General features: G+C 33.2%; 3 protein-coding genes across 6 annotated transcripts in view; 1 reads left to right on the top strand and 2 right to left on the bottom strand.

Moving 5' to 3' along the window:
- The window catches only part of LOC138180339 (cholesterol transporter ABCA5), a 35702-nt gene extending 10100 nt beyond the window's left edge, over positions 1 to 25602 (top strand). Inside the window, exons 2-26 of one of the 4 annotated variants that reach the window (XM_069114118.1) lie at positions 1562 to 1730; positions 4072 to 4369; positions 9219 to 9340; positions 14895 to 15068; positions 15153 to 15334; positions 15422 to 15626; positions 15722 to 15797; positions 15944 to 16097; positions 16248 to 16434; positions 16509 to 16652; positions 16738 to 16888; positions 16972 to 17045; positions 17113 to 17577; positions 17664 to 18013; positions 18093 to 18499; positions 18572 to 18832; positions 18912 to 19179; positions 19317 to 19491; positions 19578 to 19914; positions 20076 to 20350; positions 20431 to 20577; positions 20653 to 21032; positions 21124 to 21331; positions 21417 to 21756; positions 21827 to 25602. In XM_069114118.1, coding sequence (XP_068970219.1) covers positions 9248 to 9340; positions 14895 to 15068; positions 15153 to 15334; positions 15422 to 15626; positions 15722 to 15797; positions 15944 to 16097; positions 16248 to 16434; positions 16509 to 16652; positions 16738 to 16888; positions 16972 to 17045; positions 17113 to 17577; positions 17664 to 18013; positions 18093 to 18499; positions 18572 to 18832; positions 18912 to 19179; positions 19317 to 19491; positions 19578 to 19914; positions 20076 to 20350; positions 20431 to 20577; positions 20653 to 21032; positions 21124 to 21331; positions 21417 to 21756; positions 21827 to 21930 — 5157 coding nt within the window. In that variant the 5' untranslated portion in view covers positions 1562 to 1730; positions 4072 to 4369; positions 9219 to 9247 and the 3' untranslated portion in view covers positions 21931 to 25602. Of the gene's footprint in view, positions 1 to 1561; positions 1731 to 4071; positions 4370 to 9218; positions 9341 to 14894; positions 15069 to 15152; positions 15335 to 15421; positions 15627 to 15721; positions 15798 to 15943; positions 16098 to 16247; positions 16435 to 16508; positions 16653 to 16737; positions 16889 to 16971; positions 17046 to 17112; positions 17578 to 17663; positions 18014 to 18092; positions 18500 to 18571; positions 18833 to 18911; positions 19180 to 19316; positions 19492 to 19577; positions 19915 to 20075; positions 20351 to 20430; positions 20578 to 20652; positions 21033 to 21123; positions 21332 to 21416; positions 21757 to 21826 lie in introns of those variants that run through there. The other 3 variants (XM_069114119.1, XM_069114120.1, XM_069114121.1) reach the window with 3 other exon arrangements.
- LOC138179803 (heterogeneous nuclear ribonucleoprotein A1, A2/B1 homolog) lies at positions 3426 to 3892 on the bottom strand (the record flags this gene model as incomplete). Its single annotated transcript, XM_069112946.1, has 1 exon — positions 3426 to 3892. A coding segment is annotated over exon 1 (423 nt), but the record flags the coding sequence as incomplete, so codon positions are not given.
- LOC138180355 (tubulin polyglutamylase complex subunit 2) lies at positions 11886 to 13684 on the bottom strand. Its single transcript, XM_069114152.1, has 2 exons — positions 13402 to 13684; positions 11886 to 12722 (listed from the first exon to the last, which is right to left on the bottom strand). Exons 1-2 carry the CDS (start codon positions 13643 to 13645, stop codon positions 12118 to 12120), a joined length of 849 nt encoding a protein of 282 aa, XP_068970253.1. The 5' UTR covers positions 13646 to 13684; the 3' UTR covers positions 11886 to 12117.
- Positions 25603 to 25621: the final 19 nt, after the last annotated feature.

Consider the following 25621-nt stretch of genomic DNA (forward strand, 5'->3'; position numbering starts at 1 on the left):
AGAAAGAGTTCTTATTAAATATTTTAGTCGGAGCAATTGAAAAACGGAAGAAAAATACTTTTTCATTAAATTGAAAGAAATACTTATACGATATTATTCTAAGGAAAGTAATTTATTTTTAATCTATTATAGAAATTAAATTCAATTCACTATAAGTTCTACTGTAGAGTTAAGTTTTTAATAAATATTATCTATATATTAATAATTATTTCTTTAATGTTCGGATTCTAGAAATATATTACGCTTTTTTAACTTTTAAATTTTAATATTTATAATGTTTTAATAACAAATTTATGCAATTAAATTTACATGACATTATTTCGTTATTTTCCATAAACAATGCAGGCTGTTATTATTAAAAATAATAAAGTGGAAAGTTTCACGTATTTTCACGGAATATAAAAGTCGACATCGATATAAAGATTAATATTTGTTAAATTTGTGAAGCTCCTTTCACTTTGTTTTTTCATTTTTCCATCAGATTTTTTATTTCTGTATCTTCTATATTTTCACGGAGGAAGTATTTTAAGAGAATTCCTGGCAAAATACGGTTTGCTGAAGATATAACATACCGAATCAAGACAATTAGAGTCTCGCGTTTCCGCACAATTCAACAGAATGAATCAAGTTTCAGGGACGAAGGAAATGTGGCGTGTTTCGTGTGCTGACTTTTTGTTGAACGTGGACGTGACATCCGTGGATTCGTTTCCCCCTGTTACTAATTGTATTTTAACAATATTTTAAAGAATATAAGAAATTATATTGACAATTTTCAGTTGTATTGTTCATATTTTAATATACTAATATATAATGATTAAATATTAATTAAATACTATTGACATTAAATAAAAAATGTTAGAAATTTTTTAACTAAATATATGAATTGATTATCTGCACCTTTAATACAGCAAGTTTCAAAATTTGTGAATTCCATTTCATGAAAATGCGCATAAAGTTAATATAAGATATGATGTGTGCAAATGATTTCATTGAATTCAACAATTATACCGTATTAAGAGTCAAACATAAAAGAGGCTTGCTAAGGTTTAAGCATAAAATGTCTATGGATGATCACTGCATCCATATTATTCCAATGATTGATCGACGATGATCTCACCAGGTGTCACACCATCTGCAGTGCTTTCTCAATAAGCCTGGCATCACGTGCGTTTCCTCTTCCTCTATCGTAACATCCATTATTTAAAGAATAATTGACGTAACATCCTTCGGTAAATCGGTGCTTAATTGTCTGTGATATTAAACATCTGCGTAAAAGATCGACGAGGGATTTTTACTATCGACGAAAGATGTCCCGTAATTAAAACATTCTACTAGAAATTGAAATTCTCCTTTCTTTATTAGCTTATTCCGTCGTATCATATTTCTTCTTCGCCTTACAGCATTTACACGATGTCTATATATCGAAAGTCGACTTCAATCTTTCGCGAAATTACTTTCCTTCGGCCATTAAGTCCTTCGACGCGGAACAAAGCTTCTTCGTTCTTTGATACGAGCCATAACGAGTAAATAAAAGAGCCTTTTCGTTGTTATTTGTTGGTAGATGAAAGGCAAACCCCTTGGTTCCAATCGAACGTAGCCCACATGGATGGAGCAAACCGGAAGGACTAAGAGTCCATCCCGAAACACGTCGACCCCTTGGCCTCCGACTCGCTTCCTCATCGAATTGTGTTCGTCGCCTGAGGATTGGATTGATTTTATCGTAGCCAAACGTGAGTGTTACCTTTCACTTTTATCGTCAGATATAATCGGCATTCTTGAAGATTTTATAAACAAGATATCTAGTTCGACGATTCATTGTCCAATGAAAAAAGAAAAACTAGTCCAATGTGTTTATAGTTATCATAGATAAGTCTATACGCATATTTTATAAACTTATTTTGTGTGTATCGTAACATTAAGGAGAAAATTAAGAACCAATCCATTACCACCAATTTCTTCTCATCTCGTGATTAGACTGCGTATTTTTGTGCATTCATAGGAAATTTGACAGTGAAAAATTGCATAGAACACACTTAATATGAAAAAATATATAAAATATTCAAAGCATACAACGTCTTCTATAATGCTTAGTAAATTAAACAATTTTCTACCGAGATTCTACTTTTTTAATAATATTGTATAAAAATCCTTGGAAAACTGTACTTTATTTGTGATGTTGTTATATATATAGAAAACCGCAAACTGCGAGAAAATCGAGGTCTGTAAAGATTATTGACCAGTGTACAAGATACTTTATTCAATTTGCACAGGAATTTACAAAATGTAGCAATATTCTAAATGACTGATTTTTAATTCGAAAATGGATACAGTCGATGCATTTTCTGATGAATTGGCACGTTTGAATCATCCACCAAATGTGTATATAGACGTATATAGATTCTTATACAACTAGTTACATCACTTTTCAGATATTTAATTCAGCAGAACACGCATCTACGTTAACCATAGTGTAAACTCTAAACAGGTATATGTCGATGAAGAGGAACTATTTTAGGATATACCAAGTAGTCGACTGCGGATTTTCGTGCAATTATGCGAAATTTAAATATACGAAAATGCACAGAATGCATACATATAATATAAACAAATATATAAAATATTCAAAATAGAATATTACTCCTTATACATAAAACGAACTTCTATTTGAGTTCTACTTTTTAAAGTATAAACTTCTATAAAAATCCGGAATTTATTAGTAAGAGGATCGAACCCAGTTAGAATTGTACCATAGGCCCATTGTCCATAAAGCGTCGCTTCTCAGAAGCGTAAAACCGAATCTACACTGTTCCATTCTGGAGGAACTTTCATTCCTGGATGGAGGCGAGGATGAAAGCAACGTTCATCCACCGTGTTGTTCCAAAGTGAAACAGTTTCGGCTTAAGCATAGTCTATTAGACGTGACGATACGTCTACGACGGTGTTCAATCTACGAAGCGTATATTAAGATACATTTTGTTATTACAATATTAAAATAGCGAGCGACGAGGAACAAGTTTTCATCCTATATATCACTTCATATTAGATATTAGATATCCTATATGTCACTTATAGCTGCAACGTACGCCTCGTTACTGACGATGTTAACGCCAGTCATCATGATGAAAACGCGTAGCGACGGAAACGGTTCGCTGTTGTTTCGTGAACGGGTGCACATTACTTTACAATGACCGTTGCATGGAAACGTACTGTTAGCATCAATGCGTCTAATACGCGTCTATGAAGCGTCACTTCGCGAACAGTAGGCCTTAGCCTACTGTTATATCTCTTATAATATTATCGATTTCGAAACTGTACTCTTACGATAAAGACCACCTTGTTGAATTCCAACTGCAAGTAGTTGTCAATAAAATCATGTATGTATTTAATTGTTTCAGTCTGACGGCCTAGAAATTGGACTTGGTTTTACCATATTTTTGGAAATATTGTCTAAGATCTCCTTCTTCGTGATCATCTTTTAAACCACCCACAAATAATTTCTTTACTGTTGCTCCAGCTTCAGGTCTACCAATTTCTTGTCTAGGAACAGCTCTGTTAGGTTCAACTACACGTCCATCAACTTTATGTGGTCTTGCATTTTGAGCATCATCTACCATATGTGCACGAGAATAAGTAATAAATCCAAATCCTCTAGATCGTTTTGTTTTTGGATCTTTCATTACAACTATGTCTACAATTTCCTCCCATTTTTCAAATTGTTTCTTTAAAGAATCATCTGTAGTTCTATAATCCAATCCACCAATAAATAATTTCCTAATATGTTCAGGTTCATTTTTTCCATCATCATGTTCCATTTTAACCATTTTCGATAATTTTAAATGGTCAAACATCCTTCTTCACTACAGAATACACAAAGAACCTCAGTAAACTTGTGTGTGACTTGGTTTTACATAGTTTACAGAGATAAAACAAAACTACAACTAAACTTATCTTCAAATATTTTCTCTTTATACAAATATCCACCCCGCTACGCTTCATTCATCCGTTCGTTCCGTCATTTATTATCTATCTTATTAGTGCAATTATAAACCCAATGTATTTGTTGAATTACAGCGAAGAGAAAATCACGGATAATCGGTGACGGAGACGAGGATGGCCAGGAGCAGTGGCATTACAAACGTATACCGGCGATGCACCGATTGCACCGTCGTCGTTCATCGCGATGCCGTTGTCGCAGCTTGTAGTACGTCCGCTCACGAGTCACGATCGATCGGAATCGGGTACGGTAGAAACGGCCACGACACTGCTACCTCTGACTACATCGACTACTCTGCTAATTTCGATCAGGGAGAGGGTACGGCCGATTAGAGTCGCCCTTTTCGATACAACTGTCCAGCAGCACGTGATTCACGTAAGTTCCACGCCCCCAACAAACTAATTCTTCTCTCCTCTTTGTTTGCTTTTTCATTTGTTGCGTCAGTCAGTCGGCTACGTGAGATTAATCTCTTCTTTCTGTTTAGCATTTCGGGATTTTTATTTGTTCCTTGTTGGTAGAAAGATATCGAACGACCCCATTCTTTTATTATCGAGTAGGGTGTTGTTAACGGATAAAGTCAATGGTTTCTTTTTTAAGATACTTTATAGCAATCGAGGTTTGGATTTTTATGTGCTTTACGACCGAAATCTCATTAAGTCGTTACAAATGAAATGGTTGAATTCTTAGTAAAACTTGCAACGTTTATTGGGTCCTTTTTTGCAAATAGCAGTATTCAGATTATGATTCAATATACAATGACTATTACAGGTGAAAGTTCTAATTATTATAATTAAATACTTATACTTTGGTTAATTTGATAATTTCTCCTAGATATCTATCTCTTAGATCTTCTTTGTGGGAATAGATAATCTAATGTTAGGTGATGTCTTAAATCGATGGATAATTAGAAGGTGTAATTTTTTATCCCAATATTTAGTTGTTTTTATAGCAGGATTTTTAAAAACGTTTTTGATTTTGTAGTTAGCTTTGTAGAGCGAAAAGGATCTAAAAATACAGTTCTGAAAGTGGCACAAAAATTGCTATCGATGCCATGGCAATGTTCGGCCGTGAAAAAACAGGTCTTTTGTTACGCAAACAAGTGTAAAGAAAGGGAATATTGATTTTTGCGAAGGTTTGACGATAAACGTGTCACCGTTTCGTTATCTATCGGTTAAATTAGATTCTAAATGCTTGGTTATCGGTTTTATTGCCAAGTATCGAAACTTTTATGATTCGAATTCTATGAATCATGTACGAGTATTTTTGTTTGTTATTGATGTAAACGTCTAACAGCTGTATAGTTACTTAATATACGATAAGCAACTAGTCGTCAGTTGTTCGTAGCTCGTACCATGGGACACGACTCAGAAAATTATTTAAAACCTATATTCTTAGATAAATAAAGTGGGAGAGCTCAATCGTAATTTCAGGTATCTATTTTTTTAATTTAATTCCTATCGTTTAATATTGTACTTTCAAATCTCTTTTTAAATAATTCAGTTTCGTTCGATAATAACGATAAAGTTCGTAAAAGTTACAAAGTATTAATAATATCTTGTATTTTAATAACTAGAATAGAATTTCCATTGTGATGTTTGATAGGTAAAACACGTCTTTACTTAAATTCTATTTCTTTAGTCGTATCCATAAGAACATATATTTGCATAAAAATTTGATGATTCGCTGGTCTCGATTTATTCCGCTTGGATCTCGATTTATAACAATAAGCCCATGTTTGAAGATTTAAAAAGTTGCTACTTATCTTTCCATAAAGAAGTTTCCCGACTACAATAAAGAAGAGTTCTTTGATACGGCCGGAAGTTCGATTTGCACGTAGAATGAAGTCAGTGTTATGCAACAGCCGCGTTGTGATGCGATCATAGAGAAAAGAATGCATGAAGAATTTCTTATCGGCTGTTTGCATCGTTGATTATCGTTGCGCATTAATTATAATTGTATCACATGTGATCTTGCAAATTGCCATCGTTTTCTCGTTACTTTATGTACAACATGGTGGCGTTATTCGTATATGATTTTTCTAATCAGATGGCAAAACTTGATATCTACGTAGCTATTTTAAAGTTTGTTTATCTGGTAGAAATCATGATATTTTTAATACTAAAATATCAGTTAATTTTCGGTAAAAACTGCCACTGAAAAGAATAATTTAATACTATTTACAAAACACGCAGAGATATTTGTATCTTTACAAAAATCAATCCACTGAATATTTAATAGCGAAAATAATTTTTATTAATTCGTTTTTTCGAACTCTATGAAACTGGTTTGTCCAAACTTTTGGTCGTCACTATTCATCAATTCCCAGATTTAATTCATTTTTATGTGGAGACTACGTATAAACTAGTTCAAACATTATTAACATTAACTTTCTCTGCCCAAAGAGCGATAATAAATAGATTGTGGAAAATATTCTCGGCCACCCACGTAGTCAATCTTCGCGTGGGGGAAATTGTACCACTTTGTTAAACCCTGAGATGTCCAACAAAAATGTAGACAGTAATGCTTTAAAACGAATAATTCAAAAAGACGTTCAATTAAATTACATTATATTTACAATTTTATAAATTTGCTCCGCCCACAAAAGATCCTGATACTTATGTGTCCTTTATTTTATACGATTAAATTAGCTCAAATATTATTAACCTCTTTTCTTATGATATTTCCATATATACAGGGTGGTTGGTAACTGGTGGTAGATCGTTGTCTCGATGGAAAAATTAAAAAAAAAAAGTTAAAAAAAAACATTTTTATTCCATGTTTTCGATTTCTTTTTTCGCGTAGAATCACCCCCTTTTTCTTGTACCACCAGTTACCAACCACCCTGTATATACACGCCAACATTGAAATATTGAAATGTCATTATATTAAATATTAAACACTGAAAGTATGTATTTAATAATTCATAGTCTTGTAATTTGAAATTGAAGTCAGTGTCGAAATTGAACTTCTTAATAAAGAAAGGCTTAATATACGTAATAGACTATATGTTGCAGAATGACATTATAAAATAAGAAAAATGTATTGTATAAATATAATAGACGCAAAGGCTTATCAACTGATTCGTTGATATACCTTACTACCAGCGTAGATCTATTGACGCAAAATTAAATCGTTTATAATTCGTGCAACAAGCCTTAAATTATGATTTTGAAAACTGGGTGAATTTTTTTTTATGGAATTGATGCCTAAACTTACATCTTCTAAATGCCTATTGTCCAATTTTCATTAACATCTTATAATGCATAAAAGAAATATGATATAAAGGCATTCTAATATAAATTAATTTTCTATTATAAGATAGAATATAATATATACTTATAATACATTTATATATAAAGGTATAATACTCAGAGATATTCTGTATCTTCGATATGTTTGGTCTTTACGCCTTTGATTCCTGCATTGAAGACGTAATAGCATATCTGCAAGATTACCAACTGCGTACGAATATTTTATCATCCATTATCAAATGCACGGACGAAGCACCGACGATAATCACCAAATAAATCACGCGTTTAAATTCACGACTTTCATCAGAGATAGATTTCCAAGATTCATATTCCATATCCATATCTTCTATTTCCGATCCCACATATGTACCTAGTTATTCCAGTTGCACCTTCTACTTCCGGTTCTTCCTACATATTCTTATCGACTAACGAACCATATTTTCTTTTTTTTTTCATAGGTCAATAATATGTATAGGAACTATGACGAAGACCTTGACATATTCGGTGGCATATTGCTCGCTCTTACACGCGCGAACGCTTAAATAGTGCAAACGACGAATTATCGACCACATCGCGGCTGTATCTGTGTAACTTACGTGTACGTGGCACAGGCGGACGACTTTCCAACAAAGAGCTCCAACGTCGAAGTGAAAACTCTCGTCACGGTCGGGGGCCAATCATCGGCCAAACCGCCACTGCTGGATGTTAATCAATAAGAATCTTTCCCGCGGTTGGTTCGCCCGATACCGCGGAACTATAATTTCCTAATGTTTTTTGAGTCACGATTCTCTTTTCTAATAGCCAAATATTCTATGATATCTCTTTTGACACGACTAATGATCATAGTGATGTAAATCAAGATTTTGAATAGTTGGATTTAATCACTATAAAACTATCATCCCCGTTAATTTAAATTATTACTTTCATTCTCTGCTGCGATATGTCTTCATGACTTGAAAAAATGCAATAAATTCTTTATGATAACAGATGGAGGAAATTATATATTGGAAGAATTTGCAGCAGTAAGAAGGCAAATTGCAACGTTTAAATTGTGTTTATTAAAAAAACAAAGGAAGGTATAGGTTTCATATTCAGAAGTTTTATATACAACAGTTCTATTCTGTTATTCCTAAGCAGGTATAATACGTTGCATTACGTTCCTTGAGTTATCAAAGATTAGAACTACATCATTAATAAAATATGGTAATATAGTTGTATTCAGATAAATTCTAAAAACCTTTAGCTAAAAATATCCATAGCGACTCCTCAGAAAATATCCCGTTTCAGTTAATGGCTGGAACTTATTACGTGTTTTAAACAAATATTTTGTTTATCTGCGTTAATATTTTGTTTATTGATTCCATTTTATTGATTCTAGTAACTAATAGATAATATCTGTAAATTCATATTTTTAGAAATATTGGTAAAAAAAGTGAAATTTATGTGAGAAGTGTCTTATATTCTAAATATTGTAATAAGTATTTCGTGTATTTCAAATTATTTATTTTTATCTATTTTCATGTGTCTATACTTGGTATAAACGCATAAAGATCCACGATCTAGTAATTAGGGACATCGGTAACGTTGTAATAGGGCACGGAAAGACGATTGTGTTCTGATAGGATTTGTTCGAATTAGGGAGAGCATGGAAGGTTTAAAGACGTTTGATTGGATCAGGGAATCGGATGAATTGATTTATGATTAAAGAGGTCGTTAATAAGGAATGATCAATGGAATGGAAATTATAATAGAATAAAAAAATCTATGGAAAGTAGCATGTTTTAGAGGTTTGAATAAAATCGTAGGATTTAGGTAGAGACATGAGTGTTGGCAGGATCGTAATGCAGTACTACAAATATCATTAAGACAAACTAAAGCACACTTGAACCAAAATGTCGTGTTAATTAGTTTAAACGGGCCTATGTGTTCTTCTCTTTCAAAACCGATTCATTTGTTTCTCGTTTCTGTTGCAGAAATCAGAAAGACAAGTACATCTCGCAGAATGGACATGTGCGGGGTCTACTTGTCTCAGCTGCGAGCGATGCTCGTGAGGAATATCCTGTTGAAGAAGCGCGAGAAGCGGAAGACTACGGCGGTACGTTAATTATAAAGCAATTAACGCTTAAAAAATTGATTTAACAAGGTTTAACATCCTTTATGATGAGCGATCCTTGAAACTGAACAAAATATATACAATACAATGTTTCTTCTCTCTTATATAGTGGGTCATGAAAATATTTGATCACTTGATAAGATTTTTTAAATATATTATGTATACTACACAAAAGATCTTGTATAATGTATAAATCATGATCACATTGGTAATATTTGAAACAAATATTATTACGGGATATTTATTGTAAACTAGCCATTGGTACTATACAACTTAAAAGATCTTTTCATATGACCAACAGTTTATAAGTAATTCAAGTAGTGGAGTTAGATGACTTACCCTGTATATTTCCACATTGGTTTGAAATTCTATCATTGTAATCATGATATCATGATCATGTAATCGTGATGTCTCGTTACTCTGCTAATGAAATTGAAAAGTCTTGTGTAACGCACATATTATGCTCATAAAAATACTAATACAAATACTTTCATGAATTACTGTATATTTGCTAGAGGATTTGATTGTGAATCATTTATGCTATTGCTTTACTTTTCAAGTTTTATTTATCGAATTCTTTATAGAACTTTCATTAAGATCGCTATGGAATCAATCTTATCAAAATTTATATACATAATATAATTTTTTCTATAGAGTTAATCGTATCATAATTTATAATATGCAATGTAAATTACCATTAATTTATGGCGAATATTCAGTCAAATATCTCAGGATAGAAACGACAAAACTGCAAATCATTCATTGAAATTGCTATTTTTATGTAATTAAATATCGTTGTGCAGCTGTTTGACCTCATTTTAAAGTTTCTGTGGAACCCTTCAAGTTTGCATTGAACGTGTCGGTATACATTGCGTTAACGAGAAACTATGCGCTAATATTTCACTGATTGTCGAAGGACGGGCAACCTGACTCAGACAATTATGCAAAAGGAATACACGATCGCGGTTTCATGGATTTTTATGTGTTCGTCTTAACTGTTTTATGGCACAAGGCGTCTTAATCGAATAGTGGTTCGCGTTGGGAGGCCAGGGCTAAGTATAGATACAAATACTTATTTTATGTATAAATCGATTTTCTCTACCTCTAACGAGCTATATTTAGGTCCGCCTTTCCTCTCTTGTCTTCGATCTGCCCTTTATCTTAACAAGTCAACGCAGAAGTTTTGACGAACAGCGTAATACATACCCGAAAGAAGACATTCTATTAATACGGAACTCGAAGAAGAAAAGATCAAATATCACGATAATTAAATAAAATGAAACTTATTAAGAATTTCAACTTCAACCCTTTAATACAGACCACCTGAACCGTTTATAAAACTTCATACGTGCATTTCTTCTAAGCAAAATTCTAATTTTCTTCAAGAAACCTTCAAACGTTTCAATTAAAAATGGACTGTATAATATAGTAGAAATTTCCATAAATGCCGCAGAATTTTTTCAGATTGTTCGAAAGCCTAGAACAGATAAAAAGAGCTTGGCGTGAACAGTTTGCCCAACAGATTGCCCAAAATATGAAAATATGCTTGTTATGCACGGAGAACTAACATAGAAATCAACATAACATTTGTAGACTGGACATGAATTCGAATTGATAATTTCAGCATTTGAAATGATCATTTATTTGCCATCCAAAAAATGTTTGGAAACAATACCTGGGAAAGCTAGTTGAAAAAACGAAGAAGATTTATACGTGAACGGATCGGCGGATTCGATGAATAGCATTGCTAGGGGATAAATCGAATATGCGATAGAAGAAGAACCGGAAGGCGGAGGGAGGAAGAAGGAAAAGAGAGGAAATGTTGGACGCCAGTAAAGCTGCAATCCGAATTCACTGGCCACGATCGAGAGAAAGATGCGCGGATAGTTTCCATGGACGGCGACGAAGTGACCGCGTCCCGTGGACGTCCACGTTTGCCAACGGGGGAGGGCGTATTGCCAATTCGTTTCATTTGGTGTTTTTGCATTAGCTTTGTGCCAACTAAGCCAAGGGTCGCCGTGGACGCCTACAAAATAGACGAAAAGGAGAAAAGTATAAAAGTTTCTGTCTTTATTGATATTTTTTTCTTAATCTTCCTCCATTGCTTTTGAACAATAGATCAAAACAAAGCGCAGTGCCCACTTCATTTCATTGACTCACGTGACTAAGGATAACACTAAAATATTGAAGCATCGCATGATCTCAAGTTCTCAAAATAAACCTACTCATCCGAATGGTTTCGTCGTTTGCCTGGCCAATTTCAACAGAAAGGGAAAAGAGTATATTATTTCTACTGATTGCTTTATGCGGTGGAATAAGTTTTTTTGAGAATGTAAATGGTGGTTGGATGAAGAGGATATTGTTTGGAGAAAGGAAATATGGTATTATGATGGTAGGGGTTAGAGAGAATTTATTGCTACGAGAACTGTGGGTGGTAGAGATATTGGATTATAGGAGAATTTTGGAGAGTTTCGTTGCACTTTACTGTGGGTGAAATACATTAAACACTGAAATTCAATAGAGTTGTATTAGTCTTCTACTGCCAATATTTATTTTTTTATATAATTATATAGCAGGCTTCTATTCTATCATAGCAATACAAATATGATTATGAAAGGTTTCATCTGCAAAGTACAACAAGATCTTTCATTAAAAGAGATTCCACTAAACTTGAATATCAATTTTATCTACTTGGGAACTCCATTTTGCTGTAGAGATTCCAATAACTACTACCAGATAACACCAAAAGATCATACAAATTACTTTTTCTTGGAGCTCTTCTGCTTTCCTTCCTTCCCTTTAAAAATTGCTGGATCGATAACATTTATGGGCCCGTTATTCCATATGGTAGTAGAAATGGTCTCCGTGGGCTCAACAGCGGAAGGAAGTAGATGAGGACCAATGAGAAAGTAGACTTGCTCGACCCATGGAGGCAAAGACAAACCAGACACGCAAGACTGCCACAATGGTAAACCCAAATGGACCAGCATCATACGGAAATACACAGTGAAATCATTTGCCAAATGATACCATCTATTAGTATCTTCTCGATGCAACCAGATTGTTGGCGATTCTTCTTCATGTTTCATGCGGTATAATAAATAAACTTTGGCCATTCCGCTCTCTGGGAAGCATCTTGCGATTTCAAACATCTTGCAACTATGGTCATTTCCTTGCAAATTAATTGAATTTGGATTTTCAAGGTCAGTTGTGCTATTGGAAGTAACTTCATTATCTGGCTTATGAGTGTCAGTGTCGAGTTCTTGCTTGGTGGAATCTGTTTGATGATCTTTGGGATTGTTTGCGTAGCGCTTTAGAGAGGAAAGCGTGCCAATTTCCATACGTCCTACAGGAAATTCTTCACCTGTGTAAAGAAGGTGTATCGTGAGAATAATTTGAGAGTAATAATTAATAACCATGTAGTTGTTTTCATTCAATGTGGGATCTCTAATTTAATTGCATTTTTTATGTATATGATCTATTGTAATATCTGAAAATATCCATAGAAATGAATATGTAAATACAATATTAAATAACTGCTTTCGATTGTATGACTTCGATGATGAAAGTAATTAACATCTGTAGCTCTTCAAACTGCCTATCAATTATTTCAACCATGAATTATTAATCATTATGTATTTGATATTCATTCTGAATAATAGGGCTGAATATTTTTAATTTATCTAGAATTAATAGCTACTCGTTCTTTTAAAACAATCGAAATCTTTATTTTTAGCAAAAAAAAAAAAAAAACAATTTTGTGGAAAGAAAAGCGAAAAAAGGATAATTTTCGTTGAAACAACACAGAATTATATAAGGATAATTGTTTTGAGGAGAAATGGAGTAAATAGAAGATAAGATCCGAGAAACCATAGCTACATAGCAAGAAACTGTAGATGCAAGAATATATATATATATCAAAACAGTGGAAATGACAATGTCAAGTAACCACTAATAATGTACGGGATCAGAAGGAATAGTTGCGAATGAAAGTCAATAAAGAGCATCATGAAAATGCGTGGATAATTTTAGGAGGGCCTTACCTGCTATCTCGAGGTTCCACTGAAGCAGGAAACCGTCGATTGCAGCGTAGAAGTTTCTAACGTTCTCCGGGAGCGTAACACAATGACGTTGCTCCCAGTTGGTAATAGCCATAGTCTCACATCCGTTTCTACGGTCGACTCGTACATTTTTTACGTATGGGAAACTCTCGAGAATCTTCACTACACCCAACGTGAGATTCTCGTAAAAAGAATCCTCCGTTACGATATCAACGAAGAACGACATCTAATTATGTATATGTATTTTTTAATTTGTCCACTAAGAAATTCCAAGCGATGAAAAATAATTTTGAAGGAATATTATCCAATTGGATTACGTTGATATTTAATAATCTAGAGTGCCGTGTTTCTTTAAATAAGCCGAAATTTTTAATTTCGATAAAGTTTAGGATATATCTAAAATTATGTAAAATAAATTTACGAATATTCAAAAAAGGTACGAGTTAAATTTTACTAAAATTGATTATCTTTTATCAGAAAGAAGAAATTTCCGAAATTTTCAATTTTAAAATTTTTAAACCAAAAATATTTCCAATAAAATGATAATTAATTATTTATGTAAGAATTATCAAACGTGCCTACAATAAAGGCAATTTTAACTTAAAAAATCCGGAAATTAGAACCAATCCAATTGTTCTAGAATAACTTTTCAGTCTATTTTACTTTATTGCCATACGCCGTTATTTCTTGTTTTCTTATTAAATTAATTGTTTGGCGAACAAGAATTTGTGATATAGAAAGAAAATCCTAAATTGTTTATGAATGGCCGTAGAACTGTAAATCCAGAATAATCGTGCTGATGAATCGAACTAGTCTGGTCCGTTGTTGATCGTCATGGTGACGGAATACGAAAGCGAATCAGCATATCCACTTTTCCCGTATTCAAACGGACCGACAAGGGGTTGTATCGAACGCTTGCGCAGGTTTACGTTGCACGACAGGTGTAGGAGAAGAGGGTGCAGGTAGAATAATTATTATGCACGCACGGGGGAGGTACTTTCCAGAAGCTATCGTGTATACTACCTTCCCAACCCTATTCAATCGAAATCGTCGTGTACGATTTTTAACGTATGCATTATTAACCATAGGCGAGAGGAAACAGCTGCTGATGGTGACTGAGGGTCAATTAAAAAGTTATCGATGTCTAGTATTAAAAATGTTTGTCTATTTGTTTCATATTATTTTCGAAAAACTCATATTATTTCTTTTCCTTCTTTTTTCGTGTAGCTAATTGTTCTCCTTTGCAGTAGTCCTTCTAGTCCCTTTTACATTGGACAACTCATCATCATAAATTATTTGATACAGTTTCCCTGAACACGTTTCTGAAATATCATAAAATTCAATTTCTTATAAAATTTGTTCTTTCAGATAAATAAATTTTTAGTCTGATATGATTTCTGAATTAAAAGCAAATAATGGAGCAAGGTGTAGAAATCTTGATATGGTTTTTAATGATTTTTTTGTATTATTTACAGGAGATTTTCCTCCCCCTTTGCACCCTAGGTGTATTGATAGTGGTAAAAGTTTTGCCACCGAATCCAAACTATCCCGCAATGACGACGCAGAGGCAGGAGGGTGGTATATTCGAGACGTTCAATGGCTACAGGAACAACACAATAGCCGTTGTTCCAAACTCAACAGAAACTTTGGTACATGTTCCCGTCATTAAGACATTATAATCTGCCATATACTACAAACATGTAACCGTCTTTACAATATTATCCTTGTTTCAGACTTTTTTAAATTCGATGAATGCCCTGTGGGCATCAATGTGGGATTATCCTGGCAAACTTCCCTTAAATTTCATGGTGTTCGATACAAAGGATGATCTGCAAGCAGCGTATTGGAGAGACCCATATAGCGTACCTTTAGCAGTAATCTTCGAGGATTCTCAACCCATATCTCAGCGTCTCTCGTAATATTTAAAAACACTTAATAAAAGTAATCAGCTAAAAAAGCAAAAATCGAAGACGTTTAACCGTTATGTCGTAATTTGTACTAGATACGAGATAAGAACTAATCCATCATATACGAATCCACCTTCGCCAACTGAATTGTATTCCGCGCCAGTTACTTGCCGAAAGGATACGAGCCATTGGCTGGGAGGTGTATTGTCGATGGAGACTGGTGGATCATGTCCTGCGAATAACTATTTGCACTCAGGTTTCCTAGCATTACAAATGATAATGGATATCACGAAGATAAGAGTATGTTTTGTGCTGCTTATGTTAATAATCTTGTAATATAATAATGAAAATTTTATTATATACATCTATTGATTCTGTATATTGACAATTTGTAGCTAGACACAGGGAATACAGATGTAACTGTACCGGATGTTAAGCTAGAAATGTTCCCTAAAGAAGCTTTCACCGCAAGTAAAAATATAGAATATTTAATTATGGGTGATCCCTAATTAGTATATTAAATTCTTGTCTATAAGAACAAGACATATGATTTAAGAATTAAATTAATAATTAATGTATCTTTTATGGGTACATTTCTAAAGATATTTTTTATTTAGACTGGATGCTGGCCTTGAGAGTTGTTATACCTCTTTTTATGGTCCTCTCTCTTTCACAATTCGTCACTTATCTTCTGATCCTAATAGTCGGCGAAAAGGAGAAAAAGATCAAGGAAGGAATGAAGATAATGGGCCTAAAGGATTCGATTTTCTGGTAGGTAAATCTTATTTGAAAATCAACGAATAAATTGTGCTTCACTTCAAATATTGACATATACTAAATGATGTATGAATTATGTCGCACAAAAAAAAAATTAGAAGAACAAAATTCAGATTTCGAAAAATGAGAAAATTTTCATTACAGGTTATCATGGTTCATTATCTACAGCGTTTTTGTCTTATTACTCTCTGCCGTCGCAGTAATACTACTTTTCACACTACAAATGTTTCAACACACACACTTTTTACCGATATTCCTTTTAGTAGTGCTCTACAGTTTTTCCATAATCATGTTCGCTTTTATGATAACACCTTTCTTCGACACGTCACGAGTAAGTATTTCATTGACGCTATTCTACTCTTAGTGCGTTCTTTATTAAATTATTTATAACTATTTTCTTATCAGACTGCCGGTGTACTAGGCAATTTTGCAGTCACGATAATGAGCTTGATGTATTTTATCCAAGTCTTTGTAAATGACTCTAGTTCAGTTCCATTTTGGTTAGTCTCTCTTCTTAGTCCAACAGGCGTTGCTTTGGCTATGGATAAGGTTTGTATTATAGTGTACAATAATATACTGGAACAATGAAGAATGGGCAATTCTATAAGTAAAAACGATGTGTATCTTTTCCTAGGCTCTTGTATTAGATCTACAAGGAGAAGGAGTTAACTTTGACAATCTTTGGTCAGGTCCTGGTATACCATTTGGAGGAAGTCTTATTATGATGACTTTAGACATAATTCTCTATGCTTGCTTAGCTTATTATTTTGACTGCGTCATTCCAAGTACGCTTCTTAAAATACGTGTTATCATACTCATTATATTATTGATAAATAGTGAATAATCAAATATTATATATTTAATTTAGGTGAATACGGGACGAAGAGAACTCCTTGGTTTTGCTTCACGCCTGAGTTTTGGTGTCAAAGAAAAGCTCCACGGGTGAGTATCATTAACAATAATTTAAAGTATTGAATATGAAAGAAAATAGAAAAATATATATTCACAGTCGTATTTGCAGGTACCATCATCGAATGGTGAATCAAATTCTTTTATTCCTGGTGAAGAGACTAATCGTGACGTTGAACCTGTGGTGCGCGAGATGAAGGGTCGTGAAGCGATTAGAATAGTCGATCTTTACAAGTCCTACCAAAAATGTCGTAAGCCAGAAATTAAAGCCGTAAATGGCATCAATTTAACGATTTACGAGGGACAAATCACAGCGATACTTGGACACAACGGAGCTGGAAAAACAAGTCTCTTCAATATTTTAACTGGCCTGACCGCACCTACTGCTGGCACTGCCTTGATATTTGGTTATGACGTTCGAGATTCCAATGATATGCAGATGATTAGAAGCATGACTGGCGTTTGTCCACAACATGATATCCTTTTTGATCTTCTCACACCTCGCGAACACCTTGAATTTTTCGCTGCTGTACGTGGTATCCCAAAATCGATGATTGAACATGAGGTAATGTAATGTATAGTGAACAAGTCGCATAAAATTTTTTACATACATTATGAATAAAAAAGATTGTCGTGTATGATTACTTTTAGGTGAAAAAAACTTTAAAAGACATCGATTTAACTGAAAAAGCAAATACTTTTGCGAAATACTTGAGTGGAGGACAAAAAAGGAAATTGTCTGTAGGTATCGCCATTATCGGTGATCCGAAGATTATTATCCTGGATGAACCTACAGCTGGGGTTGATCCCTACTCCAGGAGACAGATGTGGTCTTTCTTACAATCTAGACGTCATGGAAAAGTGATTCTATTGACTACTCATTTTATGGATGAGGCGGATATATTAGCAGATAGGAAAGCTGTTATTAGTAAAGGAAAGCTGAGATGCTGTGGCAGTTCTTTGTTCTTAAAAAATAAATTTGGTATTGGATATCACTTAACGTACGTTGGTTATTTCTTAAATAACGAAAAGCAGCGATAAAGCATGTTTAATAAAAATATATTTGTGAATGTATAACAGGTTAGTACTTGAAGGAAATGCAAGAGAACACGCCATTACCAGATTAGTAACGTGTCATGTCTCAAAAGCAGAAAAAGCAAGACGTCATGGGCGTGAACTGAGCTTTATTTTACCTCATAATTCAGTAGAGAACTTCGCACCACTTTTCTCAGCTATAGAGCACGAAATTAAAACCCGATCGAGCAGATTAGGTATTAGCAGCTATGGAGTATCAATGACTACTTTAGAAGAAGTATTTCTGCATTTAGAAAAGGATGAAGGCCCTGAATACACAATGGATAATTTATCAAAAAAGATGGTGCGCAATCGTGCATTAAGCAGATCTTTATCGTTGCAATCTAAGAGTACTTCTTATCAGAGTTTGCAGAACGAAGGTGTCACTGTTCAGAATGATGGTCAAGCAAAAGGTACATTCAATTCAATATTTGAAAACTGTTATAAAGTTCATAATTTATAAATTTTATTGTATTTTACTATAGAGGCAGGAGATTTGCCGGATGGCGTCCATAGTGATAGAAATCCTCCTGTTCTTGGCCTTGGACTAGACCCCATAAAAGTTCGGCCTAATTTCCTCCAAACCTTGTACGCTATGCTTCGCCTAAGGATACTTAGACTCTTCAGGAACATTCAGTTATTGTACTTCACTATCTTCGCGCCTCTTCTTCTAGTAGTCGTTGGCCTCCATTTAAATAGCATTGAAACAGTTGAAATCAAAATGCAATCTCTTACATTGAATACTGGTATGTTTTGAAATAATTACATTTTTATGAATGTAGAAAATTTAGTGTCTACTTTAGTCCACCGTTTTTTCTTTTAAAGATACTTACGGAAATGAGACTAAACTTTTGTACGCGAATAATACCGACCATGATATCACAAATTTAATCGATGGAATAAATCAAGATGTAAAGTACATTGAAGAGTATTACGGGAATTTTGCAAATTTGTTAAAAATCGCACCGCATATGTCTGCTTTCAATATCAATGAATATAGTCTGTCCAGGATCAATTTGACTGTCGCATATAATGATACCATGCAACATTCCCTACCAATTTTAATAAACTTGTTATCAAACACTTATTACAGGTACAGTCAATAATTTATTAATAATTTAAATTTAATTAAATAAAATAAAATTAATTATTAATAATTTAATTTAATTAAAAATTAAATCGTAGATTTAAATAACCACGTATAAAATTCATTTATTTTATTCCAATTAGATTGCTCTCAAATGAAAACAATTTAAAACCGATTGAAGTTAAGACACATCCTTTCCAACAAACTTCTCAGCCACAGGGATTCAATATTGGCACAGCGAGTACCGCACTGTTTATTGGAATGAATTTTGTATTGTTGCCAATAACTTTAGTTGTGGACGTCGTCTATGATCGTGAAGTAAGTCTTGTTTTTATTAATGACATTTTTTAAATAAATGTTTGCTATTTAAAAGCAATACTCCTTATGGTATCTCTTATTTTCAGATAAAAGCGAAGAATCAGCTTCGTGTGAATGGTCTGTCATTTTCGATGTACTTTCTGACGTACTTTATTGTACTTGTCGGCCTGATGTCTTTCATCTGTTTATGTATTCTTGGCATCATATTTCTCTTTGACGTGCCTTCGCTTCAAGAAGTACCAGCGCTCATTACCCTAGCCGGTCTTTTCATGCTTTATTGCCCATCATCCATTCTATTCTCTACGTGTTTGAGTTACATCTTCGACAAGATGGATTCGGCTCAAAGCATTTTGCCCAATATTGCAACTTTCATTGGACTTATACCGTTTATACTAGTCACGATTCTTGACATGCTGGGTCTTAGTAAGTTACACATTTAATTTAACACTTCAGAGACTAAATTGTTTAGATATCGCTCCCAATTTTTATTAAGACTTTTATGTATAAATGAATATGAAAATAATGAAATACATTTGTTTAAATATCACAATTTATTACCACGGATTAATTAAAAATATTTTTAGGTGGAACAGCAGCGTTTGTTTTACACGTAATTTTTTCTCTACTGAACACATTGTACGTACCATATGCTGCAGTGTATTACGTAGAAAGAGTACATCTAATGTGCTCTATCAACGCTGCTTGCCATCATCTGACTATGTCTGATTATTTAACCACGGAGATCATTCTAATGGCCTTTGGCGTGCTTCTGCATTGTCCGGTGTGGTTCTTCGTGCTTTTACTGTTGGACATTAAAAAGAGTGGTGGCAATGTTAGTGATGTATTGAAGTATTTCCTGGTTAGTGTATAATTGATACAATGGGTTGAAAATTGAAATATAAAACTGTTCCATTAAAAAATATTTCTTGTCATTTCTAGCGTAATGGCGGTTCGATTGGTGAAGAAATAATGGAGAACTCTGATATTGGAGAACATGAAGATGCAGACGTTAAAGCAGAAAAACAAAAAGTTTTTAATCTCATTACTTCATCTGCTGTTCAAGAACCACCTGTAGTTCTAGTACAGGTATTATTTTATTATATATTATTTTCATTATTATAATGTATTCATATTATACAACCAAAGTTAAATATTTATTAGAACTTGAGAAAGGAGTATCGACAGCAAGATACAGGTTCATGTAGTTGCTGTTCGAAACAAGATGAAGAAGCTAGCCAAATACAACGAAAAGTTGCTGTAAGGAATCTTTCGTTAGCGGTTGAGCCAGGAGAAGTGTTCGGTTTGCTGGGCCACAATGGTGCTGGAAAAACGACGACAATGAAGATTATCATAGCCGAAGAAGCGGCCACTCGAGGCAGAGTACAGATCGGTGGTCATAATATTAATTCAAGTATGACAGAAGCTTTCAAACAAATGGGATACTGTCCCCAACATGATGCTCAATGGAAGAATATTACCGTTAGGGAACATTTAGAATCTTACGCCGCGATTCGTGGTGTACCATGGAGTGATATTGGCAGGTAATTAATTCGACCCATTTGAATATCTGTACAATTCTTAAATAAATATTTAGTAAAAAATTACAAACAAGAACAAAGTTCCATATTACAGAATCGTAGATTTATACCTCACCGGTTTGCAAATTCATGAGCACGCCGATAAACAAGCTCATGAGTGTTCGGGCGGAACTAGAAGGAAACTTAGTTTTGCCATGGCAATGATCGGAGGTCCAAAAGTTGTTCTAATGGACGAACCTAGTGCAGGAATGGATCCTAGGTCAAAGAGGTTTTTATGGGATACAATCCTTGCTAGTTTCCAGGTTTGTTCCTCTACTGAAACTTGTCATTTCCTATAACACACGATTGTTGAAGGTTATTTCATTATTGATAAATTTTTTTTAATAGGGTGGTAGAGGAGCAATTCTTACCACTCATTCAATGGAGGAAGCTGATGCTCTTTGTTCTAGAGTGGGTATAATGGTAAAAGGAGAGTTAAGATGTATTGGTTCTACTCAACATCTGAAAAATTTATATGGTGCAGGCTACACCCTCGAAATGAAACTTTTAGGCGGTGATTGTACACCAACGACACCGTCCGGTGATAGGATTACGATTCTGAAAGAATTTGTTTCCAGTCTTTTTCCAGATGCAACTCTCGAAGAAAGCTTTGCCGACAGATTAGTTTTTGCTGTTCCCCAACATGCAGTTACCTCGCTGGCCGAGTGTTTTACGCAGTTGGAGAAAGGTAAACATTGAATAAACGATTCAATTATCATACATTACATAATTAAATTAATTGAAACTTTTATTATTAGCCAAGCTCGAGCTGGATATCGAAGAATATAGCTTCAGCCAAACCACTTTGGAACAAGTTTTCCTTAAATTTTCCCACTATGACGAATCTAACTCGGGAGAATGATGACTCATACAAATGAGTGTATTTGTTCCCATGTGTTGTATAGTGAAATACTCATGGAACTGCTCAAGTTGTGCAAAAAGTGTAAAAAATGTTATTCTTATTGGAAGAAGTGATTTGTTCTTTAGTGTTCCCACATACTATTGAAAATCACAATGACAGAGACAATTTCTGCATTCTAAAATATCAAGAGTATTCTAATAATTACATAAAAGGACCTTATATTATCTTTGGATGTGCTGACTTTGAAGATTACCATATAAACCATATTTTGATCTTCAACGATTCTGTGAATGAAAGAAAACGTATTTTTACGGTATACATCGATCGACCTAATTGCTAAAAAAAAGAATTACATATTTTTTTTGTGCCGGTGTATCGTATTGTTACGTTCGTCAGAATTAAACAGTGACTTCCTGGAGGTAACGTCGTGAGATAAATGGACATATGTGTAAAATTAATTGAGCTGTAAATAGTGGGAAACTGTGGACGATTTATTCGGTTGTCAGCAAAAAAACAGTACTAATACTATTTAAACAGTAATATTCATAATTTTGAAATTATATTGTAATATAGTCTATTATTCGATTCCTACGAATATTACGAATAGGTCTCACAATTAATATTGCTGTGGAATTGGAACGTTATTATCATCATTATAAATATAATATTAAATATTGACAGGGAAGAGAACAAGGATCCAAGGATCAATATTAAATTCTTTTTAAATGGAGTGAATTCAATGAATTACCTATCTACATTGATAAACGTAGGAAGAAAACACCTGTATATTCATTTTAGTGATATTTATGATTGCTCGCAATTATTTCGGGCACTGTTAAAAGGAATGGCACCGTTGTTCAGAAAGGGTGCTATTATAGCGAAAAAAGCTACGTAATATACAATCGGGCGATTTAATTTGAGCGTATAAAGTAGTGTGTAGTACGTATTTATAAATACTTCTCCAGCTCGTTTATGGTCTTTACCGAAGCCTTTTGAATAACGAGAAAAAGAGATGATAGGTTGTTAATCTTGCCTCGGTAGAATGTGACGATAATAATTTAATATGAAACTTCTGTGGCAGAAGCAATCGAAATATAATGGAACAACTTGAATTCAGTAAAGTACATTATAGAAAATTTTTAATAGTCCATGAATGATTTAACAATTTCTGTTAAAAAAATTTCATTATTATAAAATTATTTATAAATATCTCTTTATATAATTTTCTGTTCCGCGTTATAATTTAATTATTTATTTCCCAATGGTTTTGGTTTTTCAAAAAATACTTTATTTTGCTGCAAATGCAAATATTGAGTAAATGAGATAGTCTGAACAAAACGAGTTGATACTGAGAAAAGAGCAAAACCTAAAAAACAAGAATTTTTTATTGCATTATGTAAAGCTACATTAAATTAAACTCTTGTTAGAAGTGAATTTCATAAGTAGAACTAAAAAGGGCTAGACATCTTGTTTTATATGATCAGTTTTCAAGCATAATCAAGAGAGCCTGGTATGTGTCAAGAGTAATTCATTTGAAAGGTAAAAAAGAAAAGCTTAAAAAAAAATTAGTCGAATTGTTAGGAAAAAAATATGTGCTCTCAAGATGTCCCATCAAAGAACAAATTTTTTTAGATATCTATGTGCGTACACTCGATCTTCCGTGATTAAAAAAAACTTTAAAATATTGAACGGAAGGAATAGTAAGAATACTGTTTGGAGGACTGAATGAAATATTTTGTAGATTATAGTGCATAGGTAGACAAAAAATAAAAATTTCATTGTGCAAGGGGGTATTGATTTTTGTAAATAAAATTCAGTGTAAGAAGGATTCTTACATCTATAGGAAATGTAAAATGAAGAGGAAACGTGCGTTGGGCGTACGCGCATTTATAAAGGGATTGTGTACGCACAATTCTTGTTCTAGCTAATACTACATCAATATACAATTTAGTCAATTATGGAATTAACTTGAATGAAAGGAAAAACTGCAAATAATTTTATGAACATTATATATATATATATAAATATATAAATACACGTATATTTATATATTTATATAAAACATGATATATACATATATGTATGCCGTTTTTTAACAACACCGATTATGTTTTAAGTATATCACGATTACGAGATACGGGAATATTATAAAACATTCCTAAACACAAGTACTGTTGCTACATTATGAAATAGAACATAACTTGCATTCACGCTAAGCGATTTTTATTTCTTTTTGTCTGTAGCCGTATCTACATTATATCTTCTCTGCTCATATTAATCGCCACTTTTTGGCTTTTCCTGTTACGACTCGTTCATATTTGTCGAGCTTTTCACATCGATCGATATATATGTATATATACATATAATAAATTATATATATATATATATTAATGATATATATTTATATTTATGTAATTAAAGAGTTTGCAATGAGAATGTGACCATTGATCCTTAGATTATCTCAAATTTTATTAGACTAATTCGCGAATTATTCGATTTAATCATAAATAAAACATAAAATAAAAGTACTTCTAATTTAAAATAAAAAGACTTCAAATTTCTCTATAAGAACAATTTTATTGTTACAAATAGGTGATATTATTATTAAAACTAGATTTCGAAGTTTCTTTCAAATATAGAAATCAATTATTATCAATTATTATCAAAAATTAAATCGAAGAATTAATATAAAAGTGTAGAATTCATAATTTGCTTTTAGTGCAAACACTTAAATTCATTTATAAGATATTGATATTATAATAATATCTTATATCATTAAATTAATTTGAAGTTCTTCTTGAACTTTACTCGTCTCGAGTAACTTTTATCGTTGTCATTTAAAGATTTCTCGTCTTTACATTTATTTGCAGCATAGCTAATGAAATGTATATAGAGAGACATCGCAACAATCACAAGCATAGTCGGACTTGATGCTTGTAAATCAAACATAAAATCGATCGTCATTGGTTATATATGATTTTTTAGATATAATATATACATATATTCGCATCGAGACATTACACGTAGGCCATTGTTCGGCCGACTTTCGTTTCAACGAAAGAGTGGAAACAAAAGAAGGAAAAATTCTTGCACACACATACATACAGTGGCGTGCAAAAGCTTCCGGCCAGATAGATCTTTCACTTTATATCTTAAAAGCGGTATTTTAAAAAATTTTAAGTAATATTATACAATTATATAACAATGTTTGTATATTATTTAAAATATTATTTAACATATATATTACAATATTATTTCAAATTTTTCTAGACATCACCTTTCGAATATAATGTTAGAAATTTTCTTTTTCCGGCTGAAATCTTTTGTACGCCAATGTATTTACATACACAACCATACATGCATGCACGCACTCATGCACTCACGCGCGCGACCGGTCATCGGATAAGGATTTCGCGCTTTTTAATAGATGCACTCACACACAAGACATTAAGAGAGAAAGAGACTCATATATAGGTACAATTACTAAAGAAAAAAGATAATGCTATTATCATGAGTAAAAGAAAAAAAAAGAGAAGAAAACTACACGTCGAATACACCCTGTCGATGAACGGTTGACTTTGCGAAACTACAATATTTGTTGTGTAAAGTAAATGTAATCGATTGGTTAAATGGAAGCTTTTTCACAAATAAAATGATGATCAGTTAAACATTTACAAAGTGTCCTTCTTCA

Source organism: Bombus flavifrons, chromosome 5 (assembly GCF_040668555.2).
Source record: "Bombus flavifrons isolate JBK064 chromosome 5, iyBomFlav1_principal, whole genome shotgun sequence".
NCBI lineage: Eukaryota > Metazoa > Arthropoda > Insecta > Hymenoptera > Apidae > Bombus > Bombus flavifrons.

Excerpts from the sequence above, each read along its gene's own strand:
- LOC138180355 (XM_069114152.1), bottom strand. The coding sequence starts at position 13,645 with ATGTCGTTCTTCGTTGATATCGTAACGGAGGATTCTTTTTACGAGAAT. Across the intron at positions 12,723-13,401 it reads GTGGAACCTCGAGATAGCAG|GTGAAGAATTTCCTGTAGGA; the intron begins GTAAGGCCCTCC and ends TTCTTTACACAG.